This window comes from Falco cherrug, chromosome 5 (assembly GCF_023634085.1).
Source record: "Falco cherrug isolate bFalChe1 chromosome 5, bFalChe1.pri, whole genome shotgun sequence".
Lineage (NCBI taxonomy): Eukaryota > Metazoa > Chordata > Aves > Falconiformes > Falconidae > Falco > Falco cherrug.
In genome coordinates, this window is record NC_073701.1 from 27,753,147 (window position 1) to 27,774,064 (window position 20,918).

At 42.0% G+C, this 20,918-nt stretch overlaps 1 protein-coding gene across 6 annotated transcripts in view; it reads right to left on the minus strand.

The window, feature by feature from the left end:
* DGKI (diacylglycerol kinase iota) overlaps window positions 1-20,918 on the minus strand; it is a 233,885-nt gene that overhangs the window by 32,899 nt on the left and 180,068 nt on the right. For 3 of the 6 annotated variants that reach the window (XM_055712412.1, XM_055712410.1, XM_027804593.2), the window contains 2 exons: window positions 8,114-8,139; window positions 6,343-6,402 (listed from right to left, as the gene is read on the minus strand). In XM_055712412.1, coding sequence (XP_055568387.1) covers window positions 6,343-6,402; window positions 8,114-8,139 — 86 coding nt within the window. The remainder of the gene's footprint in view (window positions 1-6,342; window positions 6,403-8,113; window positions 8,140-20,918) is intronic. The other 3 variants (XM_055712413.1, XM_055712411.1, XM_027804598.2) reach the window with 1 other exon arrangement.

The window sequence follows — 20,918 nt, forward strand, 5'->3', positions numbered from 1 at the left end:
AAACCCCAATGACCAATTGCAGATAAACTAAGTACCATCTGGCAGACATCGCCACGTTTATTCTTTCCTTTGTTTCTTCCACCATTTTTATTTTTAAGCCAAGACAGGAACAATTAATGTCATTTTCAGGAGTGATGTGGAGGAAAATGTCTCTGACCAAGTGAGAACACAAGGCAGAGAAGACTTTGGCTGACTAATGCAGCCACTTTATCAGTAGAGTAGCATTACTTTGGCAGGAAGAGATTGCTACATAAAATAATTAAGCAATGGTTTGGTTTTAAAAAAAAAAAATAAAAAGGACAGCAAAAAAAAGGAACGGCCACACTGTTCTTCCCCCTTCCTGACCTCGTGGACCATTACTATCACAGGCACTCCTACCACACTCCCTTCAGGTTTTTCCCACCGCAAGGCTGGCTGCAGTGCCTCTGCCTGGCAATATCCAAGTAACTCTTCCTCAACAAGCTAAGACTTCATGGTAGGACTAAGGAATCTGAAAGTCAGTTCAAGCATTTATTTGCTGGCCCGAGTCTTCGGGGGGTGGGGGAGCACAGGGGTGGAGGGAATTGTTTTCCTTTCACAAGTTGCCACTCTTTTCTGACCATAAGCAGCCTTCATCAGAAACAAAAAAATAGAGCGAAGTAGGTTGCAACGTTACCCAGGGCTTCTGCACAAAAATAGGTGCCCCGATTCAGACATCACATTCCTTACTCCTACTTTCTCCTGAAGGCAAAGATACAATGGCAGTGGCAATCTGGAAATGAATGTTTCCCTGTTCCCTCTATTATTCATTCAGATGCCCACATCCGCCAGATCTCTCCCTCCCAACTGCCTACTGAACCCTCAGCCTGCGTAGATATGATAAGAGGTGGGGTGTAAGCACCGTTTAAAGGTTTTGGGCAGAGAGGACGTCCCCTCAGCCCTAGCGAAGTGCTTTGATAGAATGCTTTCTCTTGCTACAGGCAACACATGTCCATATCGATACCAGCCTCTGCTGAGCTAAGTAAATGAACAAACTCAGAGCAGATCCTGTGGGAAAATCACTTGGTGGGGTGGGGTGTGGGGTGGGGATTAGAAAAAACTGGGACCTGATAGAAGCATAGTATTACAGAAAACTTTTTGGGTAAAATACAGCTATCACTTTCAGGATGATTGGCATGCACGGAATCTGCTTTACCACAGCTTCCTACACAACTCCTCCTGCCAGCTCAGCACCTACTGACAGGAGTAACAGAGGGTGGAGCAGAGTGGAGACCCCCTGGCCAAGCTCTGTTGTACTCCCTGCAGGAATGGGAGCTTATAGCAATTGTCATATGAAGAATATATGAGAAGATGTCCACCACTGAGCCAGCTGCTGTGGCAAAATTACTTTCCTCAGATGAAATAATCTCATTATAATACAGACGCATACCTCCTTCCCAAAGTTACCTGCCTCCAGGGTACACCCTCACTGGGCATGTGATGCCAGTCAATAACAAAAATATGTATGACTAGAGTCACTCAACCTACCTGTGAAGGGAGTCAGCCTTGGGAAGGATGAGTGACAACAGATGGTGAAAAGAACACCGTTATCTAAGAAAGGAGCATTCAAGAAAGGAAGTTCTGGCTGCAGGAGAAGACAAGCTGATAATGTGTTACAACCCCCATACAACAACAGAAAATTAGTCAAAAGTAGGACAAAGGTAATTATAGTAGTGGGAGATCGTGACCTCTGACTCAAATAGCTCCCCCAAAAGAGGCCAACATCCTACTTGGAGAGCATGTGTAGTTAGTTAAAAACTTCAGTACCATTATCTGAGGATGTGTACTAATTTACATTAGAAGCAAGAAACTTGAAGCCAATCCCATGTATGATAAATGAATATGCAATATACTGTGAAGTATAAAAAGTAAGCAAAGGAGGGGAGAAGTTAGGGAAGACTCCATTGTAACTTCTGGGATCAGTTGACAGGCTGAACTTGTTTTCTTCCCATAGGGATGCCTATTGGGTAAGAACTTTGTTCTATGACTAACTCACACTAGCTCTTATTGTGTTGTTTTAAGCTTGTTTTGCAGTCAGTGTACCTTACTCTGTCACAAACTCGTATTTTGTATAATACAAATCTTCAGCTGAAGCTCATTTTGTGTAAGTCTCCGGAGATTTGAGTACTTGTGATAAGGGATTTGACTCAGTGACACTGTCAGCGGAGGTCCCTGAATAGGTTAGTCGAATCACCCTCCTGTCAAAATGCAGGCTGTGGACAGACTGGTTGGACCCAAAGGTCTCGTCTTTCCTGGGAAACTGACAGGCTGATCAAATATAACGGGCTCAAGGAAACGCCCCTTCTTAATGTGACAGATCCCCAAGCCCCTGTTGGTTCAGCTGGCCACAGACATACTTTCAAAACACTATCCAGAAGGGCTTTCTTCCCAAAGTGGCTAATTAATCAAAATAAATACCTGCAGTCAGGAGCTCCCCGTACTGTACCATCTTTAATTTGTTCAGAGAAAGCATTCCAAGACATCTCAATTTGTTGCTAGGTAAACGGCTGCAACATCACCCTGAAGAATACAGATTCTCAGCCGGGGCTGCATGAAACCATCGGTTCTCTCTTTTGAAGGAATCTGGTATATAAAACAGACATGTCCCCCATCCCTCCCCCTTTCTTTTTTTTTTGGCTTTTTTTTTAAATTGTGCTGGCACCAAGATGTTTGGATTCATCTGTAATAACCTGCTCATCCTTTTATTCAGGATGGTAGGATGCTTAAAAAACTCTTGAGGAGAATGTCCCTTTGCAGACTATGACTAGCAAGACTAGTGGGCAAGTGGCTCCAGCAAGAAGAAAGCAGGTTGAGACAGTTAAGTCCATGTTCCTACAGGCCGCCAGGGACAACAGGCAATCCCATGTATTGGAGGTCCCAGGAAGTGCTCTCAACTCTAGTGCCCTTTTTCTGGGGCTCCTCCTACAAGCCATCTTCCACGTCACATGCCTTCAGACTGCCTCTCTTTAATGGAGCCGACAGTGCTGGAGCAAATACTGTAATGCACAGGATGTTGTGCCTCCAAGGCAGGAGCAGATAATGCATACTAAAGCATTTTGCTGCACGGGACGGAGCTGCCATTGTCTTCCATGTACGTACTTGATCACTCTCTTCCTTGTAATTCATACAGCAGCTCTCTCCACCCAGAGGGACGTCTAGAGACAGAATTATACCCCCCACCCCAAGCTTCCAGTCTGAACTGAACTGCAATTCCTGCAGAAAAGTCTTCTAATAGAGGCTAATTTGAAGGTCCCCATTATAACCCCATTTCACTTGTAATGCACTCGTGGCTCTACATGAATTCCTTCTAAGGGTAGGATATCCAGACTGGATGACTGTAAGTATCGTTATGGAAACACCATCTGCCAGAATCTGAAAGACCTTTGAGTGTCGCTGTTTGGCTTTCCAAGAACAAAAATCATCCCTCATCTCCATCTGTTGTATAATATTATGATATTGTAATAACCAGATTCCAAAACTTCTCCTTTGAATATATTTGTCTCTTGTCTTAATCTCTCAGTTGTCCCCTATTCCTTCATGAATTTGAAAACTATTGCAGAAAAAAACCCCACAACCTCCAAGTTCAATCACAGCAAAGCTTGCTAGAAATTACATTGATGCAGCAAAAAAGCATGTCTGCTGGAATCAAACAAGGCAAAAAGTCCAGTTCCTGGGTTTACAGAGAAACAAGAAAAGCAGGAAAACAGAGACATAAATATTTGGAATTTCATGTCTCCAGATCAGAATGCAACTCAGATGCATAAAGATTAAATACTAGGGTTGACTGCTACTTGAGTTGCATTAGTGTAGCCACTTAAAACTTTGAGTAGTTCCATCAAAGGCAAGGTTCTTCTGTTTGAAGTTAGGCAAACAGGTATTGAGCTGCATCAGCTCCAAGTTGTCATTAGATAAACAACATGCCAATGTCCACGCACCTTAATAGCACCACTCGAGTTTGCTGGTATTTTTTTCAGAAGACTGAAATGGAAATGGAACTCATCGTACCCTTTTTAAGAGCATTTCCCTCAGCTGTTCAGGTGATGATGAAGAACAGCCAACTCAGTTACACAGGGTAACCAAAGAATGGTAAAGATAACCAAGACTAAACTAGACTAAAGGTAATGTGAAATATAAGATTATTCAATGCATTAGCATTGGAAAATTTGTAGACAGTATTCTGCAGGCTGGCTGTGAATAAGAGTGGACAGGGCACAATCTAGCATACATACAATGTACAGTGCAGTACTGAAAGGTGTTGGATGAAGGAAGGGTTTGGTAAACCTCAGCCATTCACCTAATGATAATCAGGCAACGGCTGTGCACTGGTCAGGCAATGCATTACAAATCTGCATTCCCATCACAGTACCATACCTATCTAGAAACAATTAATACGGTTTCTTTCAGTAACCTCCAACAGCTTCAGACCTCCTGAGCATAAGAGCAGGATTTATATAGACTGAAAATACAGGAGGTGGTATCATTCATTAACAGAGGAGCTGCCTGTCCCCTCCCTCATGATATCCACCACGTCTCCTGTGGCCCTGCCACTTGCTTATTGTTGACTCTCAGCTAGTCGCAACACCCAAAGAAAGACCATTGTCCCCAAGGCTGCAGGGCACGTAACTGCACCAGGGTCCACGTGACTGAACAAGTAGCTTTTACCTTTCATTCTTCAAGTCATCATCCTAATTCCCTGTCTAAACTACTGTGATTTGGCATTTACTTCGGTTGTTCCATTTTGTCAGTCAGCTAGGGAATTTGGGGTTAGGGGGTTTGCCTACTGCTTTTGTGGTTTGGTTTTGGTTGTTTGGTTTGTTTGTGGGTTTTTAGTTAAAAAAAATAAAAAGGAAAGGAAAGAAGAAGGATTTCACTCTTTAGTTATATATTTTCTAACTACCAATATAAAGAACAAAGACAAACCTTCTAAAAATCTTTAAGGTTGTTGGGTTTTTTCTTTTGAATTTTAGGATTTTCTAGCAATACCGTTTCCCTTTCTGTGCCAACTAAAATGGCTCTGTTTTGTAACTGATAAAGTGCCTTTAACACGTGTCCACAACAAGGAGCATTGTGTGCTGTTACAATTGTTCAATAGATGCCTGGTCCCAGACAGATGGTGCTTTATCCTCACCCTCTCTTCAAGACAGCATAATGCATTGTCCTGTCAGGGATTAATGGAAGTGCCACTCACATTAGATGCTAATTCTTGTAGCAACTCTGTTACTACACTACAGATGCTACAGCTACTGCTTGCAACTAATGCTTGAAGCAGGCAGTCCACACTGGAGGAGAAGCAGGACATTCAGAAACCAAAGTGAGGAAGACAATGCAAGAATCTTTGTAGAATGCAATGTCATGGTTAAGGGGAAAGAGACATTTGAAAAGGAAGACAAGGATGATGGAAAGAAAAAAAACCACAGAGAAACAGCAGAAATAAAAATGATGACTGAAGATTAAAGCAGACAAAACAAAGGTCAGGAACCAAGTAAGAAGTTAAAACAAAAGATCCAATGCAACAGAGAAGGTGCCTTCTCTCAGTAACGGCCAACACATCATGTCTTCAGAAAATCAGCACTAGAAAGGTGTCCCATAATAGGAAAGAGCAGCTGAAACACAGGACATAGTGATGTCAGTGAGGATACATCATTCTACAGTTGGATCTTGCCCCGTTGTGCATCCCAAAGCATTATTCCCTTAGAAAAATACATATGAATGTTTAACATCTTGAATAAGCACACAGTTGAATACAGATTATTAATGAAAATAAAGGCCTCAAAACTGACTCCTGGATACCTGCTTCAAGAAAAATATTCCAGGAGAGGTCTGCATGAACACTACAAAGACAGGCAATTCAGAGATAAGTTTTCAGCTTTCTCCCAGGAGACACTCTCTTTTTTGTTTAGACAAGAGATTTCAGATCCAAGACTAATTTGAGATGTTTCCACACGTCCATAAAGTGGACTGAGAAGCACCTAGGCTCAAAAGAGCTTGTGCTACTGCAATTTTGTCACATTTTCCTTCCAGTACTGTGCTCATTTACCATGGTCTGTATGTGGCGTAGCGGGAGAGAGGAAATCCAAGTATTGGACCTCTCTTTCTGAAAAGTCACTGGGGCATGGGAAATCTTTTGTGTTTGAGAGAAGCTCCTATGTATTCACACAGATGACAAATCTGGTTAGATACTCCATGGTCACGAAACACAAAACTTCTAATAACTAGCACCGTCACATCACTAATTGGTCAAGGGAACATAGGCCTTTGCATTTCAAAGAAGGTTTCTAACGGAAGAGAGGAAAGGAAGAGACTATTCAGAGATTTTTATCAAACCTGAAAAGCCAGATCCTGGCAGCAGATGGTAGATGGCAAACAGGAAGATTTTGTGAAAAACTAGAACAGTACAAAAATAGTGGAAAGAAGGCAAGTATTATGACAGCAAGATATTTTAAAGTTTTAAGATGCACAAGGAAATACATTTACACTGTCTGTTGCTCCATTCATAGATAAAACCGGAGCAATAGAATAATTGCAAGGGAAATGCAAAAGCAAGAGCAGTCTATCACTAACAAGCTTATGCTGTGACAAACAGGTTCAGGTCTTGAAACAGTACATTAGACCATAATGTTTTCAAATTTCTTCTGAGGGTTGGAAAAATGGTGTATACTATTAACTTCTCCAAATTTCCAGTACTTTATATTAAGAAACTCTGGTCATGGTAAAAAGCAGATAAACTATTAAACAAGAAAACTACCTCTGGTTCACAAAGTCAATGATCTGTAAATAACAGAAAGTTGATAGTGTACACCAGGATATTAAAACTGTATACTTCTGCCATTCTCATGCTCTTATTTTTCAGGAGATCAACGGCTATGGAACACTAGGAATGGACTCGATGGTCTAGATATATCTTTGGTGTGACATGTTCGTCCATTTTTACAGCTTGCTTTGTAATTTTCTTTACTAAGAAATGACACACCAAGGAGACGGAAGAGAATTTATGAATGACTGTTATTTTGACAGCCACTACACTGAACTAAAAAGATCTTGGCTGAAGCCAAGGACAATGTAGGTTGATACCCACCTAGTCACTCCACACTCCACAGAACATACTTCAATGACACCCTCCAGGCTCAGACCTCCTTATATCTCCATTTTCAACAGCCCTTACTATTCCCCATCTGGACCCTTCCTGAACAGTAATTTTGCTGATTATGTAACTGCACGCAAATTGAATGCCAAAATAAAATAGGTATTTATTTAATTTGTGGTCTAAAATAATATTCCTGATTCACAGCTACATGATGAACTTTCTCCTCTCAGTTAGTCTCCCTTTCTTTTTTTCTTTCCCATTCCTTGTGTAGCTCTGCCAGTGCAATTACCACCTCACTTGGTGTATGCCCCTGGATTTCAGTAGTAACGTCACCCCTTTAATATACTCTAGAGGAATATTTATACCACCTAGTTCTAAGCACCTAAGTTGGTCAAGTTATTAACCAGCTAGTCACTGCAAACTCCCTCTTTAGTCCATAGGGAAAGATCCTTCAGTCTCCTTCAGAGCAAGCACATTACCATAACCTGCAACTCTTGCTAGTCAAGCCATGAGTTTTTTACATGTAGAAGCTCCTAGCCACACTAAATTCCATACCATGCTACCACACTGACTTTAGTGGTAACCCAAGATAACGTGGGTTCAAGCCTTTAAAACATAATACAATCTCCTCTGCTACAAAGGTGCTGTCCTATAAGAGTCATAACAGATCAGGTCATCTTCACAAAAAACATATATCGTCCTTAAAGACCATACATAATTTCCCATAGGTGAAGCCATATGCAGCTGTGTGAATAAATAGCAAACACAATAGTTCCATTTGATTGAGCAAGATTAATTTTATAAATAACACAGGCTTAACTTCTGATAGCCCCAACTAAATCAACTAAATGAACAAGGACTTGATGTCTAGGGGTGAACATTTGAGCAACATCAACGTTTCATTTTTATAAAGTAATTTTTCTCTACCACAACTGTGTTAAAACACAGCTTACTAGCTAGTCTGCAGTCTCTTTTGTAATATGCTATTAGTATCTACAAAACAGATCTTACCTTGATCTTCTGAAGAGACTGGTGACCTGGAATAAAACAACAAAGTCCAGTCAATATTTGGTATGAAAAGGCTATAAATAAGGTTCAGTGTAACTGTGGGAAATGGGAATTAGAGGAATTTGAAGGTTTTATTCTTAGGTTTTATTCTTTATTCCTTAGAAGAGAGGGCTGGAAGGCAACTGACAAGAAAAGGGTAGAAAAAGGCAGAGACATACTCTAGCAGCAGATTCTGCAGACCAGAGTGGCCATATGGAGTCATGTCCCTAAGGCAGCTGTCAGCTGCACTGTTAAGCACTCTTGCTAAGAGTGTCTGTAGGTACTTGGCAAAAAAACCTTATCTACTACTGTTACTGTTGGAAATAGCTGACATACTGGTCAGAAAGTCCTGATCCTCCAGATACTATTGAAGGGACCATAATTACGTGTGGTCCAGGAGAAAATGTCACAGCTAGGGGTGGTTGAGGAACTTAGAGCTTCATGGGAACTCACAGTCATTAAGGTGGTCATTTTTCTTAGCGTGAGTCAATATAGTGGCTAGCACAACACACTAATCATAATTAATAAAGTTCATGCCATCTTCACAAAAGCAACAACGACAAAAAAAAAAAAAGTGTGGACAGATGTAAGTACAGTAAAAAGCAACATAACAGCAGCAGCACAAGAGTTACAGGACAGCCTCACCAGCAGCTGAAGCCCCTAATAGTACTCCAAGAGAGGGAGGGTTTATAAAACGTGAGGGACCTCTCAGTGCCCCTGGTGATGAATGGAAAGGCCCCACTGAATTCCACAGATTTGTGCCACAGCTCCCATTGCTAAGGATTACATTCCTCATCATTTTGGCCAGCACCCACAACAAAGGAACATAGAGAGGTGTAAAGTAGTTGCCTTCCATTTTTCCCTTTGCTGCCATACCTTGGCTTAGCAGAACTGGGGCTAACTGCACAGCCAAACCTGGGATGTGCCTTGGCTATTTAGACCAGACTGACAGCATGCAGTGGATTGGACCATTGCCTCAGCATTTCCCCAGCAAAGGTTTTCAACTGCAGATATATATCCTTCCCACCTAGGTAACAATGAGTTTGCTGCTGCCGTGAATGAGACAACCCATGCTTCCTTTCCAAGATACATTTAATTTTGCACCAATGTACAAGAATAATGAATTACCAAAGATTTAGAAATGTTAGTGCTGCCAGCAAACAGATCACAGCTGACCTAAGAAAAGCAGCCTCATAAGGGTGAAGGGAAATGAAGGAACAAAGGGGGAAAGAGCACATGTATATTAACTGAGTCGGCAGGGGCTGAGGTTGGAGGGCTGGAAAAGAAGGGTTAGAAACCCTGGATTTAGAGGAATAAAAGAGCTGAGGAAGGAGTCATGATCTCATTCCATAACAGGGGTCTGAAAATGAATGTTGAGGGATTATAGGACATCAGAGGCAGATATGCAAATAATGTAGATGGAAACAGGAAAGATAAAAAGAAAATAAGGAAACTTTCCTAATGAGGTATGCGAATTTTTAGTTTAAAAAAAAAAAAAGATATTTGCAAAGAAAGAGAGGAAAGAGCTTACAGCACAGCTGGAGCAATGGTCACTGTGAAAGGAAAAGATGTGATTGAATAATTAAGATTCTGACTATGCAAGAAGCCAATGTGTCTGTATGGATCAGAATTAATTAATCCTCTACTCCATTAAATCTTCTAATTTCTGCTGAACACCCTAGGTGTGTATCCTGCTCTGCTGCCAACCAGGCCAGCTCTGCCCTTGCGCTTCAGCCCTGTCTGTGGAAATACAGTAGGAACGCAGGTAACCCAGAAGATTAGCAGGCATCACTAGGACTCTGTCCCACTGCTTCGACTAGTTAGTTACAGGCTTTCCTCCACAACCCCCAGCAGAAGCCCTTCTGAAGGTCAAAACAAACAGTGTTTCCTACAAGGTTAAACAGTGCAGAATGGGAACGTATCAAGAGGTGCGCATTTTTAGGTACTTAAAAATATTTTTGCATGCAGTAGTTGTGCCAGGTTCCTTAGCTCACATATCCTGACTGTCCACCCATTGCTAATGCAGTATCGCACAGCATCAGTAGAATTTATTTGTTTTATTTCTTAATTGCACAGTTTTATCACCTTTCAGATCTTTATTTGAAACAACAAAATAAACAGTACAGATTATCCTATAATTTGGCTCTTCTTTATGCCTGGTAAAACAGATGTCATTAGTTCCTTAAAGCATCAACAACAGGAAAGACACTATTACAATACCACTGTCTTCTTGATTAAAACATTGAGGGGAGGGATGAAAAATGTTTGTGGATACTTACCGTGCCCAAAAGATTAGTTCATATTTTTCAAAATACTACTGCTATGTACCCTTGTTGCGTGCCTTGAACACAGCAGTTGAACAGTAAGAAATCTAACAGGTGCTACTGCTGTTACTAGCAATGTTTTCATTTGAATGGCTTCACCAAGCATCTTTTGGAACTTTGTAGCCTAGTATCCTGAGAAAATAAGGTATATATATGCACAGAATCTTGATGTGCACATATGCACCCCTCCGCTTCACCCTAATAAAGTTTGAGCTTCTTGGCTCATTTCACCCACCATTATAACAGAAGGGTTGGAGAGCCAATTCCTGCTTTCACAAGGCAACACAACAGCATAAGCTCAAACTTTCTGACATAGCTGCAAAGCCACAAAGAAAGGGTGTGAATCGCTCAGCCACAAGAAAGCTTCAACGAGAGCTTCCGTCACTGGAGATACTAAAGCTTCAACCACAATAAACTAGGTTTCCTTTGTTAAACTTCTAACGAAATATTTCGGCAAAGAATAGAGAAGACTTTCAACATTCTCCTATAATTTCAGGCCATACATTTTAGCAGGGAGGAGGTCTTCCAAACTGGCCTAACTACAGCAAGGGGAGTCTTGCTTGTAACTATAATGTAAGGAAGAGAGGCTGCTGAGAAGTCCTCAGTAACAGTGCTGGGCATTTTACGCATTGTCTGGTCTACACCATGCTTATGACAGGCTCTAAGGGAGGAAAGAAAGAAAGTCTAATGACCTGCTCCAAAACCACATACACTCACTCCACAGCCACAGGGGGCTTTCCTGACAGAAAAAATTCCAGTGGATGCTCATATTTCCGGTCACACATTTTTCTCTCAAGTCTGTAAGAGGTGTGAGGGATATACTGTGGCAGCACCGGTCACCAAATGGGTGCCCTGAGAAGGGAGGATTCTCAGCTGCTAACATCCACACAGTAACCATCTACCTAGCACCTGTCAGCTGCCCTCCCAGTATGATTCGAGCTGTGTGTTTGACTGTCATAAAGCAGCACAGCCTCCCTGCCTTAAAGTCAGAGATGCTTCAGAAGAACTAATACGCTGTCAAGATCTGTGGTCCCACCTGGGTTAAAACACTTTGCCAAATGAAATCTTGAAGATATTTTCATTTGGTTAAACAAAATAAATCAAACCCCCAAAACCTTCAGGAAAAGGTTCAAGCACTGTAATATCCTGTTCTTGGCCATTTCAGAACAGAATCAATTATTTTTTTATATCAACTGTTAAAAGGTTTTTTCTGGATATATCTTGGAGTAAAATTAACTTGTAGAAAGAAAGGCTTATCACCTCCCCAGGAGAGTAAAGAAGCCAGATTGTCTATTGCTGTCTCCTTTTCCAGAACCATGAGATTAAATCTGCCAACAATGCCCTTTCCCCATGCATAAATGAGAAAAGGAAGCCCAATTTCAAATATTTTCACCAAAGGCATTAATCTGACTTTTCTCCTGTCCTGTTTTGACAGATGCTTTATGAAAAGCTATTGCTGTAGACTCTAGTTAAAGTGAAAACAAATATCACTATGACAATAGGGAAACGGGGATCAAAAAGGAGGAGGAAGCAAAGTATGTTATCAATCTGTTTGCTTTCCATGCTGTTTGTACCCCTCCTTTCAATATATGTCCTGCAGCAGCATTCTCCTCCTGTTGCAGAGTGGCAAGCACTACTCAGAAAAGGAACAGCACTTGCAAGCCTCAGTCTGCAAGGGCAAGCTGTGCATTGCCTGTTCCACCGCTCCCCACGCAAGCACAACAGTACCTTTTGTGCTTAACACAAAACACACAAGGATCTCCCAGGAAATGAGGTATACATATTTAGAAATGCATTAAAAAGCCTGAAAAATAATTGAAAAAGCCCCTAAGCCCCTAATCACACATTCACTAGATGCTTCCAGCAAATTGGAAGACTTACGATACTGAAGGCATGAGACATGCCCACCTAAAACAGCACCATGCCTCAGAGTTAATGGTCTGATCCAAAGCTCGCTGGAATTTTTCCACTCACTCTTGCAGGCTTTGGATCAATTGCTGACAAAAATCTAATCCCCAGTATAGCCAAGACAGGCTTCAGTATCGTACAAGCCTTCCCCAAACAGCCAAACACTCACAGCTGTTTCCAAGTGCTCTCTCCAATGTGCAAGCACTAGATTCATTCAGTGCTGGAAGGGTGGAAGAGGGAATATTCATTTGTAAGGAGGGAAGGGCAGGGACTGTCACAATTTTGAGCCTAGTCAACCGAGGCTTAGGAACCTAGAGAAATACAGCCAGCCTCCAGCAGATGAACTCTAACAAAATTTCAGCAAATGGGTACATTATTCATGAAGACAAAAGCCTCTGGAGAAACAAACCTGGAGCTGAAGTAAAGCAGCTATTTTAATCAATAAACCTGTAGCAGAAACCATCTGCACCAGGCCTATTTAAAACCAGCCATTTACATTTCAAAGGGCAAATAATCTGCGTGCAGCAATTCTGCTTGGTTTTATGACCATTCCCCTTTTTTCCTGCTTAAGCAATGTATTTCTGCAAACTTTCTAATTCAGTCTGATAACAGCTGCCTGTGATGAGGGGAAGGGAAGAGCTTTCAGATTAAACCCATTCCTTCTCATTCTATATGTGCATCTCTTCAGAATCAAAAGCAGCATACCTGTTGGGATTTATTCACATATTCCCTGATTGTAATCAAAGAAAATTTTTAGCACATTAAGTATTTTTAAAATAAAGGTGAGGAAATCCCCTCATTCAGCAATCTGTATCGATGTGTCAGACTGCAAATCCCCTGCAGCCCCAGCTGCAGACAGTGTCTCATATCTTCATATCTTACTGGTAAAAAGGCAGAACTGCCCGTTTTCATGGTCCCTCAGCATCTCCTGCTTGGAGGCATTCAATAAGAGTTAAAAATAATGCTCACCCTTGAAATGACCATTTTCTGCCATGGGACTTGATGAAAAATAAAAGCCTAAGAATTACTGAGAGCTTCCCCACACTACCACTTTGACCCTATACATGCCAAATTCAGAGCAACCTCGACAGGCTGGAGAAGTGGGCTAACAGCAACCTAACAAGTTCAAAAAAGGCAAATGCAAAGCCCTGCACCGCAGGAGGAATAAACCCATGTAACAAGACAGGCTGGGGGTCTAACAGCTGGAAAACAGTTTTGCAGAAAAGGGTTTGGGGTGTTAGTGGAGTAAAAGTTGAACATCAGTCAGCACAGTTCCCTGCAACAGCAAAGGCCAATGGCATACTGGGCTGTATTTTTAAAAGCATAGCCATAAGGTAGATGGAAGTGATTTCTAACCTCTACTCGGTGCTTGTGAGACTTGAGAACAAGACAGACATTGACAAACTGGACTGAGTTCCACAAAGGGCTGCAGAAGGGGTGAGGGCACATGAGGACAGACATATGAGGAGATGTTGAGGGAGCTGGACTTTTTCGGTAAGAGGAGAAAGCTCAGGGAAAACCTTACTGCTGCCTTCAACTACCTAATGGGAAGGTATAAAAAAACAGAGCTAGCGTCTGCTTGAATAAAGAAGAAGTGACAGTCACAAGCTGGCACATGGGAAATTCAGATTGTATATTAGGAAAATATTAGGAAAAAAATTTCCACCATGTAGATGAACACACAGAGGAACAGGTTGTACAGAAAGATTGCTGAATCTCCAGCTTTGCAGATATTCAAAACTCATCTGCAAAAACCTTTAAACAACTTCACCTAGCTGGGCCTATTTTGAATAGGGTTTGTATTAGATGGCCTTCAGAGGTCCTTCCCAGCCTAATTTTTTCTGCAGTTCTATGAGTCTCTCTATAAAGCTTTGTTCTACTATCCCAGCTCTCCTGTCATTCCTTTCGAGTATTTCCCATAGACAATGGCCATACTATCTCACACACATGGGAAATGTTGAACAGCAATGCTCCCTGAATAAAAAAAAAATCCATTCAAGTTATTATTTTGCAGAAATCTGTTCAGACATGTCCTGTTAATCTGTAACAACAATCTGGAGAGCCCCATTTTTTCGAATTCTGCTAAAGGCAAGGATCAGTACTTTTTCTAGCATCTCTGTAACTTCCTCCAGCAGCCACAGCTCCTACCTGCACATAAACTATTGCCTCGGGCTGTTCACAAACAGTCCAACACACAGGAATGCAGCTTGGTGCTTCTTAGGAAAACAAGAGCAGCTCAGATGTATTCCTTGCTGTGTCTCAGGCGTGTCTGTGTCCCTTCTATTGTTCCATATGTTTCCTCACTACTATCTAACTTTCTACCTCTTACCATTTCTCTGTCCACTGTGGAATGCTTTGAATGAAGGCTTGGAACGCCACACCGCAGGTATAGCTGAAGTTGTACTGACACCCAGAGGAGCTGCCTGGGAATTGCTGCTTAACAAGGGAATAAAAGATTTTATTGCAAAATCAGATGTAAACCCAAACACGCTTAACCTTGATTTAAAAAAGAAGAAGGAGAAAGAAGCGTTCTAACACATTCATCTTGAAAAAGATAGTTCTACCTTGGAATAAAGGTCAAAACACGAAGTAAGAAAACTGCCTTGTTATTTACTTGAAAAAATAAGGTATTTTCAAATGACCAGCGGGATCACTGTAGAGTGATCCTGGGTTGGTTTTTTGTTTGGCTGAGTTTTCTTTAAACACTTGGCCCCTCTTTTTGTTACCACCACATGACACCAAAGTATCTCAGGGGAACGTAAGACTCATTTTGAAGAGGGACTGATGCAAGCTTCTTTGAAATGCTACTCTTCTGTTCCCAGATTTGAATTAAACCTTCAAAAACTTCACTGATCTATGTGTCAATTGATTGGTGAATTTGGGGGTCAAAAGGCAAAGGAAAGACAGTAGTTGATGTGGATCTAAGAAAAAAATGAGATCAAGCCACACCACATAATGGTGCTGGCAAAACAACAGACTAGATGTCAAGAGACTGGATGCTGTTTGAAAAAGCTCTTTATTAATAAAGACCTGTAATGGGAACTAATGGGCTAGGTATATGCACTTCCTTAACATTCTACACAAAAAAATCAAAAAAAGGTGTTAGGTGCACTTAGGTAGCAAATCTGGTGTGTTTCCTCAGCAATGGATCTGTGTACTTTTACTTTTTCCAGGAATAGGTTAACCCAGAGGTCATTTTGATATGACTTTAACTTTTTATTTAACCTAAAGAAAGAAATTATTTTACTAACTGCAAAGCCATGACAGCCACACTGCAAGCACATCAGGTATACTCTGATTCAGAAGACACATTCCCACTTGGCCTTCAGGCTTGATGAAGATGAAGCACATCAGCTGCTTGATGTCTTGAGATACTACCCAAATATCTTATGCCAATTTGGGTTCCTATCCCAAACAGAAATACAGGCTGGGTGGAGAATGGATTGAAAGCAGCCCTGAGGAGAATCACCTGGGAGTGTTAGTGGATGAGAAGCTCAACATGACCTGGCAGTGTGTATTTGCAGCCCAGAAGGCCAAGTGTATCCTGGGCTGCATCAAAAGAAACCTGGCCAGCAGGTCAAGGGAGGTGACTCCCCCCTTCTACTCAGCTCGCAAGAGACCCCACCTGTAGCACTGCGTTCAGCTCTGGGGCACCCGACAGAAGAAGGACATGGAGCTGTTGGAGTGAGCCCAGAGGAGGGCCACAAAGGTGATCAGGGGGCTGGAGCACCTCCCCTGTGAAGGCAGGCTGAGAGGGTTGGGGTTGTTCAGCCTGGAGAAGGGAAGGCTCTGGGGAGCCCTTATGGCAGCCTTCCAGTAGCTCAAGGGGGCCTACAAGAAAGCTGGAGAGGGACTTTGCCCAAGGGCTTGTAGTGATGGGACAAGGAGAAACGGCTTTCAGCTGAAAGGGGGTAGGTTTAGATTAGCTATTAGGAAGAAATTCTTCACAGTGAGGGTGGTGAGGCACTGAACAGGTTGCTCAGAGAAGCTGTGGATGCCCCATCCCTGGAAGTGTTCAAGGCCAGGCTGGATGGGGCTTTGAGCAACCTGTTCTAGTAGAAAGTGTCCCTGCCCATGTCAGGGGGTCTGGAATTCTACAATCTTTAAGGTCCCTTCCAACCCAAACCAGTCTATGATTCTAAATAATGTAGAAGTTGCCCTAAGTGGTGTGTTTGTTATCACAAAGCAAACCAGTCACTCCTGATAAATATCCTTTAGTGGTTTTAGGAGAAGAGATATTGAAACATAAGAATCCCTTAGAAACAGATTCTCGCAATTATGTTTATAAATAAGTTGCCTGATTTCCATAATTGCTAGACTCTAAGCAACCCTCACTTGCTTGCCATCTTTAAAAACAAAAAAATTTAAAAATCACCTCAATGTGAATAACACACATGTCCCACATACAGCAGAATTACTGAGTCCTTTATACTCCTACTATAGAGCAATTAATGGAGAACAGAACTTGTAATGGGAGTTTCAGACATGGTTTTGTGCTACACTTTCGGATGCCTTGCACAGAAACAAGAATCTAGGAGTCAGGGTTACACTGGCTCCAAGCCACTTCTGGCTCTCCAATTTCAGCTCTTGGCATAATTTAGCCAGGTCCATCTGTCCCTTCTTGCCCATGGGCATCAACACTGCCAGGAACCTCAGCAAGGTGATGTGTTACGGCCCTGCCTCTCATGTATTTCCCTCCCTTGCGCACACGCCTGGGCCAGCCCTGCTGAATGCTCACTCAGCCTCAGCTCCCACGACAAAGCTATGGGTTTGTAGTACTCCTTCCCCAGCACAGCGGAGCAGCCAGCAAGCAGGGACCTTTCTCCCTCCCCATTTGAATGCTTTTAAGCTTTCAGCAGTTTCTCCTCTCACCCAACAAATCCTTTGGCAGGCATTTTAAGAAGAGGCAGTACCTCCTACGCCCTGACATGTAAGCCTGCAGCCAGGGAACTAGGACATGCACCTTAGACATGGAAGAGCAAGGGCAGCTCCCTGCAAAGCATCCATGCCAAGATGCACAGCCTGGGGAACATGCTCCCTGTCCCTCCCTCAGCAGCTCCCAAGTGAACCAGAGAATCTCACCCCAACCCAAGCACACTAAACTCACCCCACATTCACAGATACTTTCTGCTTTAAGCAACGTTTTCCAGAAGAAATAAACCTCTTTCACGCACACCTCCACCAATCAAAAGCAGCTCACCAATGTATTTTTCAAGCAGGCCTAGTGAGAATCATCACTTGTCATTCAATGAGTCAAGTAAAGGCTCATGTCAAAATATTGCTCCCAGCCTCATCAAAACACTCTGAACTTTGTGGGTCTAAAATACTATATTGCAAGCCTCAAAAGTTTACCTATTTTCACATGACTATGCTTTGTCTCTAGCTTTTTGTTGAATGTTTTTTGACACTTTCCAGTTTTCAGCCACACCTGAAATCCTAACATAGATATCTGAAGAATTAGAGCAAGTTAGCAAAGGTTTGACTTTTTATAGTTGACCACTGTCAGCTCAGGCAAAGTAGTACTTCTTTGTAGCTATTTTACCAAACTACATTTCCATTCTCTTTGCAAGCCTGTTAAACCAGAATTTAGGAATATGAATAGGGTATCAATAAATACAGTCTGAACACATATTATGACATGTCCTAGTGTGAAAGCTTACACACACTATATATTTGAATGTGCTTGTTACATATGTACAGGACTCTGTTTCATACCATGCCCTGAAGCTTATTAGTTTTGGCTTTGATAAGACAGCTTGGAACTGAGTGAGAGCACATTAAGAACCAGTCTCCTCTGCGAGCAGATGGCAGCTCCTTATGGCAGGGACAAAGCACATGGACACAGCATTGCTATTCCTGTGCAATGCTCAGAAAACTAGGACTGGGATGGCTGGGTTCATTTTTTTGCTTACTTCACCTCTTAAAAATAGGTAACAAGTACACACAAATACAGCCATACATATTACCTAAAACTAAAAGGTTCAATTCTCTTCCAACTTTTATTGGACTGGAAGCCTGCCATGCTGGAGGATATTCAACATATTTTTGTAATAGTGCTTAAAATGAGCCCAGAAGAATACATGCTTTCTTTCTGTCGATCATCCTACATCACCCCAGTAAAACCCAGATAACCCCTCTTCTAGTGCCTTTAATGTCACCGGGGGCCATAGGTCTGCTGTTTCCACTCCATAAAGCTGAAGACAGGAATATTCACATTCTACAGCAGCATCGTTGGCTCCACTCTCTCCCCTACCCTTCTCTTGCCAAGCACAGTTACCACGTGCCTGACACTTGCAGGAAAGCAGAGGCCCCAAAGATCAAATTACCAAATGTCATGTTCTTTTATCCAGCCAAACGGAAAACGACGGTACAAGAAGTGCCTCCTTTGCTGTAGAGCTGCTTTACTTCTCAGCACAGATTCTGCTTCTCAATCCAAGGGCTAAAGTAAGCAAGCAAGGATGGAAGCAAAGGGAATAAAAGAGTTGTAACAGGAAAACAGAAAAAAGAAAGAACTCTACTGCTTCAGCCTTGGCTATCAGCTAGAGAATGGGAAGCAGATTTATAGCTGTTATGGTAAACCACTTAAAGAAACCAAGGCACCCAGCTATCTGTACTCTGTCAACATAAATTTTATCTTTTAAACACACTCCAACAAAAAAAACCCCACAACACATTCCACATGTAAAACTCATTTTCATCCCCTTATCTAGTGGAACTATTCAGAAAGCATTTTCAAGCTAGGTGGTAGTTGACTTTTTCAACATCTAGGTAGGAAGGTCCCTTTGTCAAGCACATGCCACATCCTGTTGCTTGAAACCACCCCAATGAGAAGAGGAGAGCTGGGCTGCTTGCATTTCCCTATTGGAAAGCAGGATGCCAGTCAAGACTCAAGATCTCTCTAAAGAAGCCAATTTGTAGTCTCGTGGTGTGTGGTAGTGTTTTGCATGTCACTGTCTGCCAAAATAATTTGTCAGCAGGGTGAATTTCCTCAGCTGTGCATCAGGTGTTGAGATGCTACAAAAATCAAGAGCCCTCAGAATGAGGGCTCAGGGGCAAGCGGGTGGGAGAAGAGGAAGCTAAAATCCCACCCAGTCCCCTCTGGGGAGCTACACTCTGAATAATAACATTATTCAGTAATAAGTACCGATGAGAAAAAAACATCCTACAGGATGCAGTACAGGATGTACTCTATTTCCACCATATATTAAATGGGCAGAAACATAAACCCACCTCATCAGATATGCCTACTGTTGTTAAAACCCCTTAGCAATTCGGTACCTCAGCAGCAAAGGCTGGAGACTTAATTCTGGAAGAAAACACTATTTGCATTGCACTTGCATACACAAACAAGGCCATACACATGCAAATCTAAATCAAATTCTGATTTCTTCCTTTTCCAATTACAGTTAACAAAAGCAGAAGAAAAAGACAGTGTCCTAAAGCTCAGTATTACTGGGAGAGGGGTTGCCAGGATGATGTGCAAGTACCAAACACTAATGATTGTTGCACAGATTTTAATAAGTAAAAAACATTCTTCTTCTACACCCCAGTTCTCTGTAGATAAGGCCAGACTTTGGTGACATTAAAACTCTACTAATTAACAGGGGAAGAGGTGATTAAATAAGGTTTTCCATGTATTCAATCACTTAAAGGTGACATCGGAAGTTCCTGAAAGTTCATCGCCATTTGCAAAGGTCTCTCAGGTCCGGTGGATGCAATTGCCGGAGAGCCACGGCTCATCCCCTGCCATAGCAGGGACTGGACGTGGTAACACTTTCCCTCATCCTGCTTCCGTATCTTCAGACATCAGAGCAAAATGTCAGGATCTTCCCATGTCCAGAACCACCTCTGAGATGGTGCCAACATGGCTGAAGTAGCACAAAGCCTCTTGAATCCGGAGTTGAGAACATCTGTTCTTGTGTTTACCTGACATACACAGTCTGCACATGATGCATTTTTGGTATATCCTGAGCATATCTAATGCAGGCCAGACTTTGAAAAGATATTTTGGTACATATTTTGGTACCAATATTCCTGTCCATCTCCTGTGATTTTAACACTGTTTTCCTCTCTGAACTGTGTTCCTTTTTCTGCAGTTGAGTCAAGTTTTGTCTACTGATCAGACACACCCAGGAGTCCCTTCTCCTGGTTATCACAGGGAGGAACATCAGTAGAACTAAGGGCATTGCTTGGGGAAAGCAGGCACCGATTCAGTAACAATGTGAGAGAGGCTTAAAATTAACTTGTGAATTAATATTTGTCCAGGTAGAAGTCTTATTTCCAGTTTCATGACAAATCACTTGACAAATTCATACATACTCTGTATCTACAACTGTACTTGAGGTTGCTGTATAGCAGCTCTATATGGGAAAAAAGAGAACTTCTAGAATAAAAACCAAAAAAGCTGGACACTCAAATTAGTTTCCAAATAGTATCAGATACCAGTAGCAGTAGCTGTCCTTAAAGAAACTTTCGAAATCCCACAGACCGCAAAGCAACACAAGGCACTAAGCATGATTTTTCTTTGCTGTCAATAT